Source organism: Capra hircus, chromosome 19 (genome assembly GCF_001704415.2).
Source record: "Capra hircus breed San Clemente chromosome 19, ASM170441v1, whole genome shotgun sequence".
NCBI classification, from domain to species: domain Eukaryota; kingdom Metazoa; phylum Chordata; class Mammalia; order Artiodactyla; family Bovidae; genus Capra; species Capra hircus.
In genome coordinates this window covers 52,993,928-53,008,953 of record NC_030826.1, presented here as the reverse complement: position 1 = coordinate 53,008,953, position 15,026 = coordinate 52,993,928, and the positions used below count along the sequence as shown (strand labels likewise).

The 15,026-nt window shown below is 59.6% G+C and overlaps 2 protein-coding genes across 5 annotated transcripts in view; one reads left to right on the top strand and one right to left on the bottom strand.

Moving 5' to 3' along the window:
* The window catches only part of PGS1 (phosphatidylglycerophosphate synthase 1), a 36,348-nt gene extending 21,511 nt beyond the window's left edge, over positions 1-14,837 (top strand). For 2 of the 4 annotated variants that reach the window (XM_018063681.1, XM_018063682.1), the window contains exons 8-10: positions 5,109-5,257; positions 9,732-9,860; positions 14,267-14,837. In XM_018063681.1, the coding sequence (XP_017919170.1) occupies positions 5,109-5,257; positions 9,732-9,851 (269 nt within the window). In that variant the 3' untranslated portion in view covers positions 9,852-9,860; positions 14,267-14,837. The remainder of the gene's footprint in view (positions 1-5,108; positions 5,258-9,731; positions 9,861-14,266) is intronic. The other 2 variants (XR_001919615.1, XR_001919614.1) reach the window with 2 other exon arrangements.
* Positions 9,867-15,026, bottom strand: part of DNAH17 (dynein axonemal heavy chain 17) — a 100,422-nt gene continuing 95,262 nt past the window's right edge. The window contains exon 80 of the mRNA XM_018063680.1: positions 9,867-14,359. Coding sequence (XP_017919169.1) covers positions 14,112-14,359 — 248 coding nt within the window. The 3' untranslated portion in view covers positions 9,867-14,111. The remainder of the gene's footprint in view (positions 14,360-15,026) is intronic.

Below are 15,026 nucleotides of genomic sequence, written 5' to 3'. Positions count from 1 at the left end.
TTATTTATTTGGCTGTCCTGAGTCTCAGTGTTTTAGGTGGGCTCTTTAGTTGCAGCAGGCACGATCTAGTTCCCTGATGAGGGATTGAACCCAGGCCCCCTGCGTTGGGAGCGCAGAGCCTGAGTCACTGGACCACCAGGGAGGTTGCTGTCAGCGGCTGTAAGTGCTGTGTCTACCTGTGCCAGCGAACTCTCTTTAGGTCTTGGACAGGCAGCAGCCTCAGGGACGTCCGAGAGATTGTGAGGAGCGCCAGGCGTAGTTCTCACACCTTAGCTTTCTGCCCCGTGGGGACGAGTGGGCCTGAGAGGTGCTGTGTGTGGCGTCATGGGATTTGGTGCTGGAGCCAGGGCCCCGTCCGTGCTGGGGGGTGTGGGCTCTGCCTGCTGCTGAGATGTGATTTCATCTGGAGGCAATGTGAACAACAGCAGGAACAGCAGCGCAACGTGTGTGGCGAGGGCGGGGCAGGGCCCGGATTAAGAGATTGCTGGCTCCTGCTGACAGAGGCGTCTGTTAATGATTGTGAGAACTGTCACTATTTTTACTGCCTTCCCGATAGGCCGCTTGGCACGGCGCCCGGGGTGAACCTGCAGCGAGAATGGGGGCAGCTCCACCCTGTGTGCCGGGCACATGTGGGGCGGCTCTCACTCAGGGAAAGCAGGTGTGCCCGGGGGCTGTGCCGCTCGCCTGAGACCGAGCTGGCACCAGCCTCCTGCCTCCTGTGGTGTCTCGGCTGTTCTGGCCGCAGAGCAGGTGATGCTTGTCCATCTGAGGGTAGTTCTGTGATGTTTGTGTCCCCTGTGGTTTTTATAGGGATCTGAGAACCTTCTGGAATTCATTGCAGAATATTGTGGGGGGAGAGGTGGCAGGTGCTGGATTTGGGGTTTCCTGGGGAGCTCCTCAAGGCCTCTAACCTGAAATGTTCGTGTGCTCCCGCTCTAGAGCCTCAAAGCCTTTTGCCCTGTTGTACTCAATCAACTGTTGGAAGAAGCCTTATTATCCTCATTCTACTCACTTTGTTCACACAGGTGTTTATGGGGGGCCTGCGTGTGCCAGGCAGCGTTCAGGGCACAGCAGGCAGGGCGCCTCTGACCTCAGAGGGTGTCCAGTCCATGGGGAGGCAGATAGTAAGCGGGTGAATGCATCCAAATCCAGTGTCACATCTCAGGAAGGACTGAAGACGAGGGCAGGAGGGGACTCCAGACTCACATGGGCCTGTTAGATGGCCGGGGAGAGCCTCTCTGAGGAGGTGACACTGAGCGGAGACCCTGGGCAGGAGAGGTCTGGGCGGAGGGAGCCCCAAGACCACGGCTGGGGTGTTGGAGGCTGGGCACCGAGGTGGGAAGGGGCTCGGAGCCCAGGGTGAGCAAGGGCTGCGGGAGCCTGGGGCCACTGGGCTCCCCTGGAGGAGGATGCTGGGCCTGCGAAGGGACCGCCAGTGCGCGCAGTCCCCCTCCTTCAAGCAGGTCTAGGTGCAGAGCTGGGAGGCAGCGGAAGGCGTCGGCCTCAGAGTCATCACCTTGTACTCGTGCGTGGCACGCTCCCTTTGCAGTGAGACCTGCTGTCCTGGGCGGCGGTGCAAAAGTTCAGCACCGACCCCGCCCCCGCCCCCCCCCCCCCCGCCGGCCCTCCCCAGTACTTTCTCCCCTCCCACGCTGTCATTCCTGTTGCAGAATCTATCCCTGATCAGAGGTTCCGGGAATGTGGGATGGAGGGGTTGGGCCTGAAGGTCAGCCCCGGGATGAGGACCTGGGGCTTGATAACAAGTTTATGGCTGGGCTGGGAGCGCTGGGTTTCCTGACAGCGAGTCCTGCCCAGCAGGCTCACCCTCTGTGTCCTCACCCTGACATCCTGAGTGGCAACGCAGGTCTGGCCGGAGCTTCAGACGGTCAGGAGCTCAAGAGGGCCTCTCGATTTTGCCTCCCCGCATGCACGTTTCCCAGCTGTCCTCAGGGCACAGACCCATAGCCTAAGAGCCCCTAACTTGGCGAGGTTCAGTCTAGAAGGGCTCTTGTTCATAGCGGCTCCCCTGTCCTGGGCTGCTGGGGGCTCCGTGTGGTGTCCCCCTGACTTGCTTGGCTGCACTAGCCCTGCTCCATCGCGGTGCACCAATGGTGGCGCCTCACCATTCACGGTCTTTCTGTTTTCTTTTTGATGGAGAAAGATTGTGCAGATGAGACTGCAGGGGAAGTTGGCAGGGTGATAGCAGGCCTTCCCAGAGCGGTTAGTAGGTTAAAGGTGCGCTGTCTCTAATCCAAGCACTCACCTGGAGGAGGCAGAGGCGGCAGAGGGCAGAGGAAGGATGAGAAAGGTGTGTGTCACACATGACCAGCCAGAGGGACAGCGCCCCACAGGCTGGAGACGGGCTCTCCAGGGGAGTGCTGAAAAAAACAGTCTTCACCTTAAGCGGGGTTGAAAAGCTCCTTTCAGGGGTCCATGATGAAAACTTGTTGAGAAGCAGTGGTCCTGCGGGGGAGCTGTGGGCCAGGCCGAGTTGGGCCGTCCGCCTCTGGTGGCCGACCTGTAGACTGCCGTGCGAGGGAGTGGTCCCTGCTTAGGCAAATGTTACAACTGAGGGCACGCCAGACCAGGTCCCTCTAACCTTCCCTGCAGACCTGGGTCCAGGGGCCTCGGCCGGGTGGCAAGTGGCCCTCCTCAGCCTTGCCATATGTCGCCCGTGCAGGCAGGGCCTCCCTGTCCTGGCTCTCACTGTCCGCTCTCCGAACAGCTGGACAGGCAGCACCGAGCAGACCCAGCGTCTTTACGGGGCTGCTCTTGGCATCAGAAGGGCTGGAGCAGGGACTCTGCTAGCAGTCTAGTGGCTAAGACGCTGCGCTTCCACTGCGGGTGGCACAAGTTCAGCCCCTGGTTGGAGAGCTACAGTCTCACAGAGCTGTGTGGAGCAGCCAAAAATTAAAGAAGAAGAAAACAGAATAGTGGAAATAGTAACCGCTGGTGGAGATCTCGCCTGTCCCGCCCCGCTCCAGCCTTAAGGAGAGCTGGGGCGGTCAGGCTGAGCCTCGGGCAGGTGGGGAGCTTTGCCTGCAGAGGACAGGGCCTCTGGCGCAGGGCGCTGGGGCCGGCCTGCCCACCCCTGGGGTCTGGACGTGTGGTCAGGTGAGCCGCGTGCTTGCTCACATGCAGCGGCCCAGTGGGGCGGGGTGCAGTCGGTTGAGCGAGACAAATGGGCAAGCTAGTGGCTTTGATGTGGCCCCTGTGTGAATGTGTGTGTGTTGGGGGGTGGCAGGCATATTACAGGAACAGGCAGCTGAGCGTCGTCATCTCTTACCCAAGATGTTCTTGGAAATGCTCTTGTTCTGAGTGAGAGTTAGGAAATGGCCTTCTATTTTAGGAGCTTGGTGTGTATCACACGTTGATTCACTCGTGGTGCTCGTGTGTGCCTGTGGGCCCTTCAGAAGGGTCCTGTCGGCAGAGAGACCCATGGTGTTGAGAGGGCGTGAGGAGGCCGGCCCTGCACCAGGCAGCCTGCAAAGGAGCCCAGGACTCAGGCGGCCCCCCTGGGTGTTCCAGGCTGGGCGTTCTTGGTGCAGCGTGGAGGGAAAGCTAGAGGGCAGGCCTGGTGCCCGTAGGAGGATGGGAGTCGGGCCGCAGGTGTCCTGGAGAGGTTAGGTTTGGCGGACAGAAGTAGTTCTGATGGGGCCTGGGATTGAGGGAGGGGATGGAATGCGGTGCAGAGCAGGGGATCTGCGTGTTGTCCATCTCAGATGACGTCTAGGGTTCTGAGAGAATCCACGGCTGTCATTACAGAGCTGTGGCCGAGGTGTTACCAGAAGACGGCGTGTTCCCAGGCCGAGGGAGGAGCTGTCCCCTTGTGGCTGCTCACACGCGCTCTGCCTTCCTCTGTCTCTGGTGTTAGCTGGCTCATTTTCTAGCAAAAGGAAAGAGGGGGGAACCGCATTCTCTGGGCTAGGACTGAAACACACAGGGCCTCCAGGTTCTGCGCTGTACCGGCCTCCAGTGGATGTTGCCCTTCTGGCCTGGAGCCCCTGAGCCCCCAGCAGGCGGACTTGGGGTGCTCTGGTGGGCTTCTCCGCAGTCGGCAGCAGGCGCGAGGGAGGGGCCCGGGGCCAGCTCACCTGCACGTGGGTGCAGCTCACCTGCACGTGGGCGCAGCTCACCCACGCGGGCTCTCCCGTCAGTGCCCCCTGCCTCTTTGGCGGCTTGCATGTGGGCTGCTGCTCCCGCGGCAGGCACCATCGCCACTCAGACCCAGGCTCCACCCTCACCACCTGGGACAGAACCCCAGGGGAGCCCAGACGTCCCGAGCTGTGACTTGAGGGCCCCGGGAGCTCCTCTGGGGGAAGTGCGCAGGGCTCGTCCCCCCTCTGCTCTGGCAGGGGCTGGGGGACTAGGAGGAAGGGCAGGTGCCTTTGGGCTGCTTGGCCAGCTGACCTGTTCTTAAACCCAGTCAGGTGTCACCCTCTCCGCAGGCTCAGGTGAAAGGGTAGCTGCTCCCCAGCCTAGGGCTCAGCTGACCTGTTCAATGAGCAGCAGGTGTGACCTGAGCTCTGCTGGGCCTCCTGCCCTCTGGGCCTGTGGAAGGACAGGGAGGCAGGATGGTGGCCAGGACGTGGCTGAGGCAGCGTGGAGAGCCGGGAATAAAGGCCCCGCGCTGTCTGGGAGGGGTGACGGGTGTGTCCAGTAGTGTTAGGGGGTAGGGTGGGGGAGAGAACAGAGCCTGAGCATGGGTCTCACCGGAGAAACCCGCTTCTCACCCTGCGGGCCACGCTGTACACCGGAAAGGGCCGCCGTCCCCGCGGGCCCAGAGCACCGGGCACCCTGCAGACCCTACTGTGCCTGCGCCGCCCGTGGCAGCCTGGGCTGGGCCGACCTGGCCCCCGGGAGCCCGTCTCCACGGCCTTGCTCCCGGAACCCCACGGGGCTGCTTCTCCCCCAGGTCAGCACGTGGGGCCAAGAGCGGGCCCTGGAGGAGCCCATCCTCCAGGGGAGCCCGTCCCCTTGTCCCAGGATCCCCCGGCCTTGCTCCTAGGACTTCGTGGCCCTGCTTTTCCCCCAGGTCAGCGCGACGCGGAGAGGCTGTGGTGGCGGCCGTGCTCACTTCCTGTCTGCACGTTTCCTTCTCCCTGCAGGCCTCTGGCTGTACCTGGCAGGGAGCAGCCTGCCCTGTCTCACGCTGATTGGCTCTCCTAATTTTGGGTACAGGTCGGTTCACCGGGACCTGGAGGCCCAGATCGCCATCGTAACGGAGAGCCGGGCCCTGCAGCAGCAGTTTCACCAGGTTGGTTGGGGCTGCGAGGTGGTGGGGGCATAGTCAGGTGCCTGGTTCCTGGGGGCTGCCTCCTGCTGGGGCCCAAGGGTGGGAAAGAACCGGGGTCCTCTAGCGTATGCCGCTGGCCGGTCCCGAGGGAGGCCTACTGCACCCCTCTGCCTGCACCTGGGGCCTGCCCTTCCCTGGCGGGCGCTCTCCCCCACATATCGGAGGCATGGTCTTTCCTTACGTGGGCAGAGAACGCTTTGTTCTCACAGGGATGTGAGTACGGCCCTGGTCCCAACCTCTTCTGAGACGGCGGATCAGCTCCTGGGGTAGGAGCCAGGGTCACACAGGACCCGCGCCCAGGTCTGTTAGGGAGCAGCTTTGGGTGGCCTGGGTCATTCTGATGACGACCCTCCCCTAGAGGTGCTTCAGAGTCTGGGGAGGGAGAGGCAGGAGGTGGGGTTGCCACCCTGGCAGAAGGGGCACCCGGGGAGCCAGAGTCTCTGCAAGTGGAGACAGAAGCCGGAAAAAAGAGCCAACCCTTAGCATGGCCTCAGAGGCCGTGCAGACAGAGGTGGTTTGTTTGGAGCTGCGCCGTGGTGGGGGCTCGGACTGTCCTGGTCCCAGACAGCTGTGCCCTCGAGTCAGCACGACGATCCTTTTGCGCTGAGAACTTGGATTCTGTTTGTTTTCCTTCAGATCGGTTCACTGGGTAGTGATCTGGTTTGGGATTGACTCTGCAGGTGGTGGTGGAGGGACTGCTTGGAGGTGTGCCTGGCCAGGAGCGGGGGTCCCCGCGTGGTGCGTTTGTAGGGGCTGGTGGTGGGCAGGGCCCTATGGAGGCTGGTGTGCTGCCTGTCACCTGCTTGTGTCAGGGGATGGCGGTGCGGTAGGGCAGGCCTGTTTCCAAGGTGTCTTGGAATTTTTCCGTTGTTTTTGTCAGACTTGAAATAGGATTTCTTTCCTTGCAGCTGTGAGAGGGGGAGGCAGGCATTTTTGAGAGCGAGGGGGCGGGGGAGGGGTGGTCCTAAGAGAGAACCTAATGCGCTTGGTCTCCGTCTGGCTTGGCTCGGCGGGCATGTTGTGTGGTCCAGCGAGGACCTCCCACTCCCCTGGGAAGAGACTCCCCCGCGTGGCTCACAGGACTGCAGGCCTTTCTCCCGAGCTGGGGCTGGAGAGTCAGTCACGGGGCGCGGGACCCCCAGCCCCTGCTGTCGGCCGCTAGGGGCCCACGGTTGGGTGCGGGGTGGGCGGGGAAAACGTTGGGCTCCCGGCGTCAGGAGCGCAGCTCTGGTACCCAGAGGGGCAGCGGTCTCAGCCTCCTTGCGTGATGGTGGTCTTTCCGTTTAAAGTCAAGAATGAGTGCAGATGAATCCTCCCTGCTTCTACGTGTGTCTTTGTGTTTGATCGCCTGGAGCAGTGCTGGTGGACTTTGGGGAACGTAAGCACAGCACCTGTGCACGTGAAGCCTGGGTGATCCTTTGGGTTCGTGAGTTTATGACCTTTACGACAAAGCCTCTCCAGGGGAGGTGCCAGCTTCCCTCCTGAGTCATGGGAGCGTAGATAACCCCCCCGGAGGCCAGCCCTTAGAAGTGCAGGGGCTATGTTAAGCCTTTATTCTTGTGTTTGGGAATTACTATTGCGAAATCCTTGGAGCCTTTGTTGATGGACGAGGAAATGGTAACTGCCTGGTTCCCCGGGATCTGCCTCCTGCGATCTGGGAATCTTGTCAGTGCCTGAGTGGGGCCCTGGTGCCGGGAAGGGCCTCACCGGGGCCGAGGGGAAGTGGCGGCGGTCGGGCTCTGGGCGGCCAGTGGGAGACTCTGATCTGCTCAGCAGATCATAGATGCTATGGTCAGGCTTCCAGCAAATGCCCGCTGAGGTTCCAGCAGGGGCCGGCTGGCCTCAGGGCGCTGGGGCGAGAGGAGCAGCGGCATCTCCTGGACCTTGGCCTCGCTGCTGAGAGCTGGGTTTCCCAGACGTAGAGGGCTCTGGGCCTGGGCTGATTTGGGGGAGCAAGTCTGTGCCCAGAGTCCTGGTGCTAGCCGCTCTCCCCCTGCTCCCTGAGTAGGGGGGCTGAACCCACATCCTGAATCTTGAGAAAAGTTGGGCTGCTTGTGGTCAGGAGCTGCTTCCCCAAATGACATATTTGGGATATTTTATTTTTCTTCCCAAACCTGAGTCCCAAGGGCTTTTGTTGGGAGGGTGGCAGTCTGTGCCACTGCAACCCTTTCATTCTTTAGAGGCATGCTCACCTCTGTGCCTTTAACATGCAGAAAGGCATTTCTGGATAACCCCACCTATGCACTTACATACCAGGACAACAGCCACCCTTTGGAGAGGCCCCTGTGAGGCCCGATCCTGGGACTGCCCAGCCGTACAACCTCCCCAGAGCCCAGAAAGTCCCTAAAACCCCGCTGCCCAGGGCCCTGCCATCAGAAGCCGCCTCTGGAGTCCTCCTGGGGTCCCAGGGAAGGGCCCTGTCCGTGTCTCCCTGAGCACAGGAGTGGGGAGATATTTTTATCCAAATCCACAGTCCTTCCCTTCACTTAGTACGTACAGTAAAAACTGAAAGCTTCCTGGTTTTGTTCGGGGAGCACGGTTCCCCACTGGTGACCTAGGGAAGCCTCTCTTGAACAGCATTGTGACCCTGAGCAGCTGACTTCCTTCTCCTTCCCTGTGCGGAGGCTGTGAGGAAACTTAAAGTGTTTCTGGTAATTTAATTGAGATCTTGGCTGCATATTCATTGGAAAAACATAAAGCTGGAGCCGGGTCTGTGGAGACTGCCGCAAAGCAGCCCCTGGAGACCAAGGCCGGCTCCTCCGACAGGCCCGTCCAGCCGCGGTCAGTGGGCGGCACAGTCGGCTCGGACGCGAAGTGCCAGGGACCCCGGCCCAGCTCACAAGGGAGTGAGCACGCACGCTGTGCAGGAAGACGTGGAGTCGGGCACTAGATTTCCCCAGCCCTTGACGGGAAGAGCTGCGGACAGGCTGTCGTGTTCTGAGGGCGCTGTGTCCTCCCTCCTCCCGTCCTCACTGGGTCACAGGGGTTGGCCAGGGACACGGCTTCCGTTCCCGGCCCCCAGCGGGTCGGGGGGCGGCACCCCGGCACCCCCATGGGGCTCCTGGTGCCAACGTGGTTGGAGTGTTGGCACAGCCAGTGCTGAGGGAGCCTCACCGGGGCATGGGGTAGTTAGGGTTTCACAGATGAAGGGACGCGAGGCTCGGAGAGGGAAGTCACAGCTCCTGACTGCTGCCTCTGCCTTGGGAAAGCTTCGAGGATGTCATGTTTTAAAAGAGAGGCAGTTTTTCCTCTCAAAGATTTTTTTGTTCATTCATTCATTGTTGGCTGCTGGGTCATCGTGCTGGGTGCGGGCTTTGTGCGGTGTGCAGAGTGGGGGCTGCTCTCTGCTGCCATGCCTGCTCTCGTTGCGGAGCACAGGTTCCAGGGTGTGGGCCTCGCTGCCGCGCGGCACGCAGGATCCTCCCAGACCAGGGGTTGAACCCACGGCCCCTGCACTGGCAAGTGGATTCTTAGCTCCTGGGCCACCAGTGCAGTCCTCTTCTCAAACACCATGTGAGACAAGACTTATGTCAGCTTTTTTAAACTCGATTTTAAATAGGAAAGTAATATTCGTTCACTTTAAAAATGAAAGAAAATTAGAAGACGCTGACCCTTTCACCCAGAGAGAGTCACTGAAATTGTTTCGATCATTCCTAGCCAGTCTTGGTCTGTGGGCTTATGGAGAGTGTCACTTGGTTTTCTCTCTTTAATGGCGTTAGGGCTGTGTTGTGTGAGTTAATGCCCCGCCAGTGCCTCGTACTCAGGCTGCGATGTGCCTCCCCATATCGATAGGTCCGTGTTTCTCCCGGGCGTGGTTAGCTCATGGTGAACGCTGGCGTGTCTTATGGTCTGTTATGCCTAATTAGCTGGTTGTTGGACATTTAGGTGCTTTCCAGGTTTTCTCTGTCATAAATGTTGGCATGATAAATGTGCATATACAGAAATCTTACTGCATACTTATATTCTTGGGATAAACTCTTGCAAGCGGAGCTTTTCAAAGCTTTGGATAACCTTTTGCCAAGTTGCTCTCCAGGCGGGGACCTGGCCCCCTGCTTTCTATCAGCTGTGTCCAGGAATGCCTGTTCCCTCGGCTTTAGTCAGCAGGGACTGATGACGTTACAACTTTGTGCCAGCTTGAGAGAAGAAAAACCATGTCTCGTTAAAAAAGGACCTTCATTATTTTAATTGCACTGCCTCATTTATTGAGGGTGCACTTTTAAGTATTTCCTCCACCAGGTGAATTCCTTCAGCGCTAAATTGCCAGTCCCCCACGCATTTCAGTCTTAAAACTGTAGACACCCTGGCTTCCTAGCTTTCCTCAGGGATGTTTCACAGGGACGACCTGTGCCAGGGCCCCTGCGGAGCCCCAGGCCCGGCAGACTGAGTGGCTGGTCCTGGAGCCTCCCCGTGACTCCTGGTTGTCCCTCTTGCCCAGGAGCAGGAGCAGCTCTACCGCAGGGCAGGTGTGGTGTCCTCTGCCACCTTTGAGCAGCCGAGCCGGCAGGTGAAGCTGTGGGTGAAGATGGTGACTCCGCTGATCAAGAACTTCTTCTGAGGATGGCAGGTACTGACCTGGGGTCACTAGGGGCCACGGGTGGTCCTCTCCAGCTGGGATCCTGGGGCCTCTCGCAGGGACTTGGGGGCGCTCTGATCCGTCCTTGGTTACCTGCCCAGGGGTGTGTGTTTGGGGTCATGGGTGGTTATCGAAGGCTTGGAAGCCTGGTGCTAATGAGGCAGCCCTTTCACCCTCCGTCGGGTCCGAGGGCCGTGGTGGGGTCAGCGTGGTGGGATGTGCCTATGCTCGTCCATATGTGGGGGCCGGAGGCGGCCTTGGGGCCAGGGCCTCATGGCCGCCGGACACCGGGGTAGATTCTGTGCCTACTGTCTGTCGCGGAGCACGGGGTTCTGGAGTCAGCGGGGGCGGAGGGGCAGCACTCATAGTGGGGGCACCCAGGCTTGCTGCCTGGGCCGTGCAGGGCGGACAGAGCCTCAGACAGGCTGTGACTCCGTCTCCCCGACACTCCTGGCGTGCACCTGCGGACACGCGGTGGTCTTGGTGACTGGTGGCGGGACTTGCTGTGCCCACCCAGGAGCCTGCCGAGAGCCCCGAGGCCCCAGGCCACCAGCTGTGTCCCACGGGGACAGGAGCCTCGCAGGACGGCCCCCAGGGCTGCCGCCAGGGGCGGGGTCTCTCCTGAGTGACCCTCTGGGTTAGGATCCCTCCTGTGTGACCCTCTGGGCTCAGATCCCTTTAGACCCTGACCTGGCCCCAGGCGGATCAGTCTCGGGGTGGGACGTGCTGGTGCAGACTCCACTGGTCCAGCCAGGCAGAGGGGCTCGTGGGGGAAGGAGAGCGAGCAGGCAGGAGCACAGGGTGGAGGCTTGAGCGGCCGAGCGGGGCCCGTGCTTGCCCCGTGTGTGTCCTGGGACCACGGTTCTCTCCTCAGTCTCACTTTAAAAGGTTGTATTTTCTCAGTTCATTTTTTTCTCGACGTTTTACTTTATACTTTATTCAGATAACACAAAAATTCAGAGAGTAAAAAAATACTGGAAGGCCGAGATGCAGCTGCTTTCCTTTCCCCCAAGCTGCCTCTTCTATCTGCTGCTGTTTCTCTACCCGGGGCACTCCTCCCCTGCCCCTGGGGTCTACGGGGGCAGATTTCTAAAACCTCCCAGCCCGGCGTGGCCCGCTCCGCACATCTTCAGGTGCTTGAAGAGAGGACTGGTGCTTCAGGTCCAGGGAGGAGGCCTCCTGGCCCCAGGCTTGGCCCTCACCCCTGGCAGGGGCAAGGCGGTGGCGGGGAGTTGGGGGTGAGGGGAGACAAACAGGATTCCAGACCTGCGTGTCTCCCTGCAGAGGGCCTCCGATGGTCATGTTGGCGCACGGTCCTGGGAGGCCGGGCTCCGGGGCTGGGGCACCCCATCTGAGCCTGGAGCAGCCCTGGCCCTGTCTCCGGCCCAGACAGGTTGGGGAGTGGGGTGGAGCCGCGGCCACGGCCACGCTGCCTGGAGCAGCGGCACATCAGTTAACGCTGACTTCAAGCCAGCTGTTGAATCGTCCTGTGGAGGATCAGAGGTGGGAGCCAGGGGAATGTGCCGGGCACTGGGTTTCTGTTTGGAGGGAGGCTTTCGGTAAACAGCGTTCGCATTCTTGCAGGGGCTGTGGGCCCGGAGCGAGCCTGCGCCACACCGGGCTTGAGCGATAGGCAGCCTGCTTGCCTTGTGGCTGCCGCCTGCCTTCAGGACCGTCCTGGGGGCAGGGGATCGCCCAGCCTGGGCCCCTCCCCTCTCCCCCCGGGGCTGCTGCGCTTTCAGGTGCAGCGCAGCGCTCGTCCCAGTCTGTTTCCGAGACTGGATTGCGGCTCCAAGGTGCATCGTCTCACACAGTACGGAGAGAATTTTGCCGACCCGCTGTGTGTGGTGTGGAATGAATGACTGTTTTATTTCAGGCTCTGGAGGCAAAATTGGAAAACCTCCCCATTCTGTGGTTATCACCAGGGATTAGGATGAGTTGCGTGGTGGCCACTGGCAGTCCTATGTTCTCTAGGCAGAGTGGTAGCTCTCCTGTCCCTCCAGCCTGGACACCAAGGGCTACAGTGACCCCTCCTGGCCAGCAGAGGCGGCTGCCCGGCATCCAGACTCTGGCCAGAACCTCTGCTTCCGAAGGGGCGTGGACCCTCCTGGTCCCAGGGAAGGAGGATTTGAGGGACACTTTTCCCTCTCCGGCTCAGCCCCACCAGACCCAGGATGCAGATCACTGGCCTCAGAGGTGGGCCTTCGAGGACTGCTTCACCCATGGATTGGATGGGAATCCTTGGCAAAAGGTTTTTACAAAACTTCAGAATCAAGGTGAACTTAGAAAATGAGGGCAGATATCCCTTGGCGCGGGGAGTGTGGGGTTGGGGGGGCAGGTTCCTTTACTCTGCTTTTAAGCCAGGAGACACTGAGGGTCCAGCTCATGAGCCGCCCCCTGCCGGAGTCTGTTATCTGGAGTCTGTGGGCCCTGCTCGGTGCCTTCCTTGTCTCCTCCTCGTTCTGTCTGCACCCATCCCCTGGGGTAGCCTTAAGGGCAGCCCAGCTGCTTTTCTGAACTACGTGCGTTGGCGCGGCCACGCAGAGTCAGGCAGGTCTGGGCCTTGGTGCTCGTGGTCCTGCTGAGGTCATTCTGGCTGCTGATAGGGACACTGTCCCCCAGCCATCAGGAGCCTTCCCCGGGGCAGCTCCAGGAGCAGCACCCGGGCGGCCACCTGTGCCCCTTGGAGCCCAGGGTGCGATGAGACGGGCCGCCTCTCGTCCCTTCCCTGCTGGCTTGTGGGCAAGGCTGTGTGTGGAGGGCATGGGGGGGGCACCTTTCCTGAACCTTGTCTCCTGTGCCAGAAGCACAGGGGGGCTGGGGGCCCTGGCCTTCCTGGTGCCCACTGCCATGCTCAGCCCGGGTGGCAGTGCCCGAGGACACACTCACCCCAAGGTTTCTTGGCCGCTGAGTAGCCAGCCCTCTTCTGCTGACTTGGGTGTCTGTCCTTCATTTTCTGATTTTGATTCCTAGATGGTGGGTGGGTTAGGTTGTGTGACATTTCTGTTATTTCTTGAGGTAGGCCTGTATTACTGGGATCTCCTGGAAGTCTTAGAACTGGTTTTGCTTTATCCCACAGATGTTGGAAAGTTGTGTTTTTATTTTCGTTGTCTCCAGGTATTTCCTGATCTCCTTCCTAGCACGTGATGCCTCCTGGTGAACATTCCACGTGCGCTTGAAAAGAGTGTGCATTGTTGTTGGATGGAATGTGTGCTAGTTATCTAGAGAGTCCAGCTGGCCTGATGTGTCATTTGAGACAGGCTGTTCCCTTCTGATTTTTCTGGGTGATCTGTTCTTTGTTCTAAATGGGTGTGGAAGTCCGTTTCTCCCTTTGCATGCGTTAACATTTGCTTTATATGTTCAGGTGCTTCTGTAATGAGGGTTACATCTTCTTGTATTGATCCCTTTATTATATGATGCCCTTGTCTATTATAGACTTTGCTTTAAAGTCTGTTTTGGTGGCAGTAAGTGAGAACTGTTGGGGAGAAGGGCGGGAGCTGAAAGACAACGAAGACGCTGCCCAGAACTGAGCAGGTTTATTGTGTTCAAAGTGGTCCCTCCGGTTCCCAGCAATCTCAGAAAGTAGGCAGTTGACAGGGAAGTACTTGAGGTGCATGGAAATGGCCCCTCTTTGGAAGCAGTTTGTTTTTCAGATTTCTGGGGCAGGGAGGAGGCATTACCATAACCGAGGGAGGTTTCCTTCCTTCAGAGAAGCAAGAATGCTTTAGGGGACAGTGCCTGTGGAGGTGGCAGCTCCTGTTTATACAGGAACAGAACTCCCTGGTCCCTTAGTGGTGGGTGTTTACATGTAGCATCAGGCCCAAGGGTGTGACTGCCTCCAGCTCTAACCCTCCAGGCCACTGGTGGGGGAAGATTAAGCCAGCAGCCCCAGTAGGAAGTCAGGCTTTGGGGGTTTGGTTCCTGGGATGTTCCTCCGGCTGCTGGGAATCGGGGCCTCACCCCCAGGCCTGTGCCAGGCCCCTGGTGGCCATCAGGCGCCGAGCTGAAGGCCAGCTCAAGTGAATCAGACAAGCCTGGCTCAGTAGCTTCATTGTTTTAATCCTATCCACCCCCTCTCTGATGAGTCCAGATGTGCTTGTGAAGTGCCTCAATTATTTAGGAGAACAAAAAGCAGCCATCAGTTCCTGTGAGAATAAAAGACAGTTACAAGACTGGGATCCCAACTGTGAGTCTGAAGTTGCAGTCAGGACCTGGCCCAGGGCAGCGTGGGCCTCTCTCCAGCTAGACCTGGAGGAGCAGCGCCACAGCCGCTAGGATCCACTTCGCTGCCTTCTCCTTGGTCTTCAGGTTAAAGGTCCAGACGTAGGTGGGACCGCGGATGCGCGTTTTGTACACGGGACACTCATAGATGTTCTTGGTCTCCATGCGGTCCACAGGGATGGCCTTGATGAAGATGACCGGCATGGCTGGCGTCAGCTCTTTCAGCCGCGCTTCGGCGATGACTCCGGTCTGGATGTCCCAGCGAGCTCCTGCAGGGACGGCACGCCTGAGGGTCAGGGTAGTCCATGGTGAGGTGACTGGTTCCCGTCTGTCGCGCTGGCAGTGAGGGAGGGGCGGGGCCTGCAGAGATGTGCCGGGGCCAGACTGGCACCGGGATCACCACACGTGGGGCTGCGAGCAGAGGATGTGGTGGGGGGCGTCTCGCTGCGAATGCTGGAGGGACGGCTCAGCCCTGAAGCCCTGGCCTCCACTGTTTACATTTGTGGTGTTTTCAGAGCCTCATGTGTCAGCCTTCTTGATTTCAGGGGCAGGAAACTAACTCCAGCTAAAGTGACCAATTAAAGCTCCCCGCTCCCCTCCCCCTGTGGCGTCTGTCCTGTCCACGCGCAGTGTAAATGTGTATACGCACATAGAACTGTTGTTGCCTTGAACCAGACCTATTTCTACTCACCCTATTTAATGACGCTGAGATTTCCTGTAATTCCACAATAAACATGGAGAACGTCTGCTGCTGTGCTTATCTCTGGGGATGTGGGCGGGGGGGCCCCTGACACCCCCCTAGGTACGGGGGTGACATCTGTCGTGGGGGAGGGGCTGGCGCTCAACTCAGCGGTCCTGTCCGGCCTCGCTTGGTGCAGGACGGGGTGGGGACTGAGTGAGCGCCAGCCTTGAGCCCCCCGCGGCCCCTGGGACCTG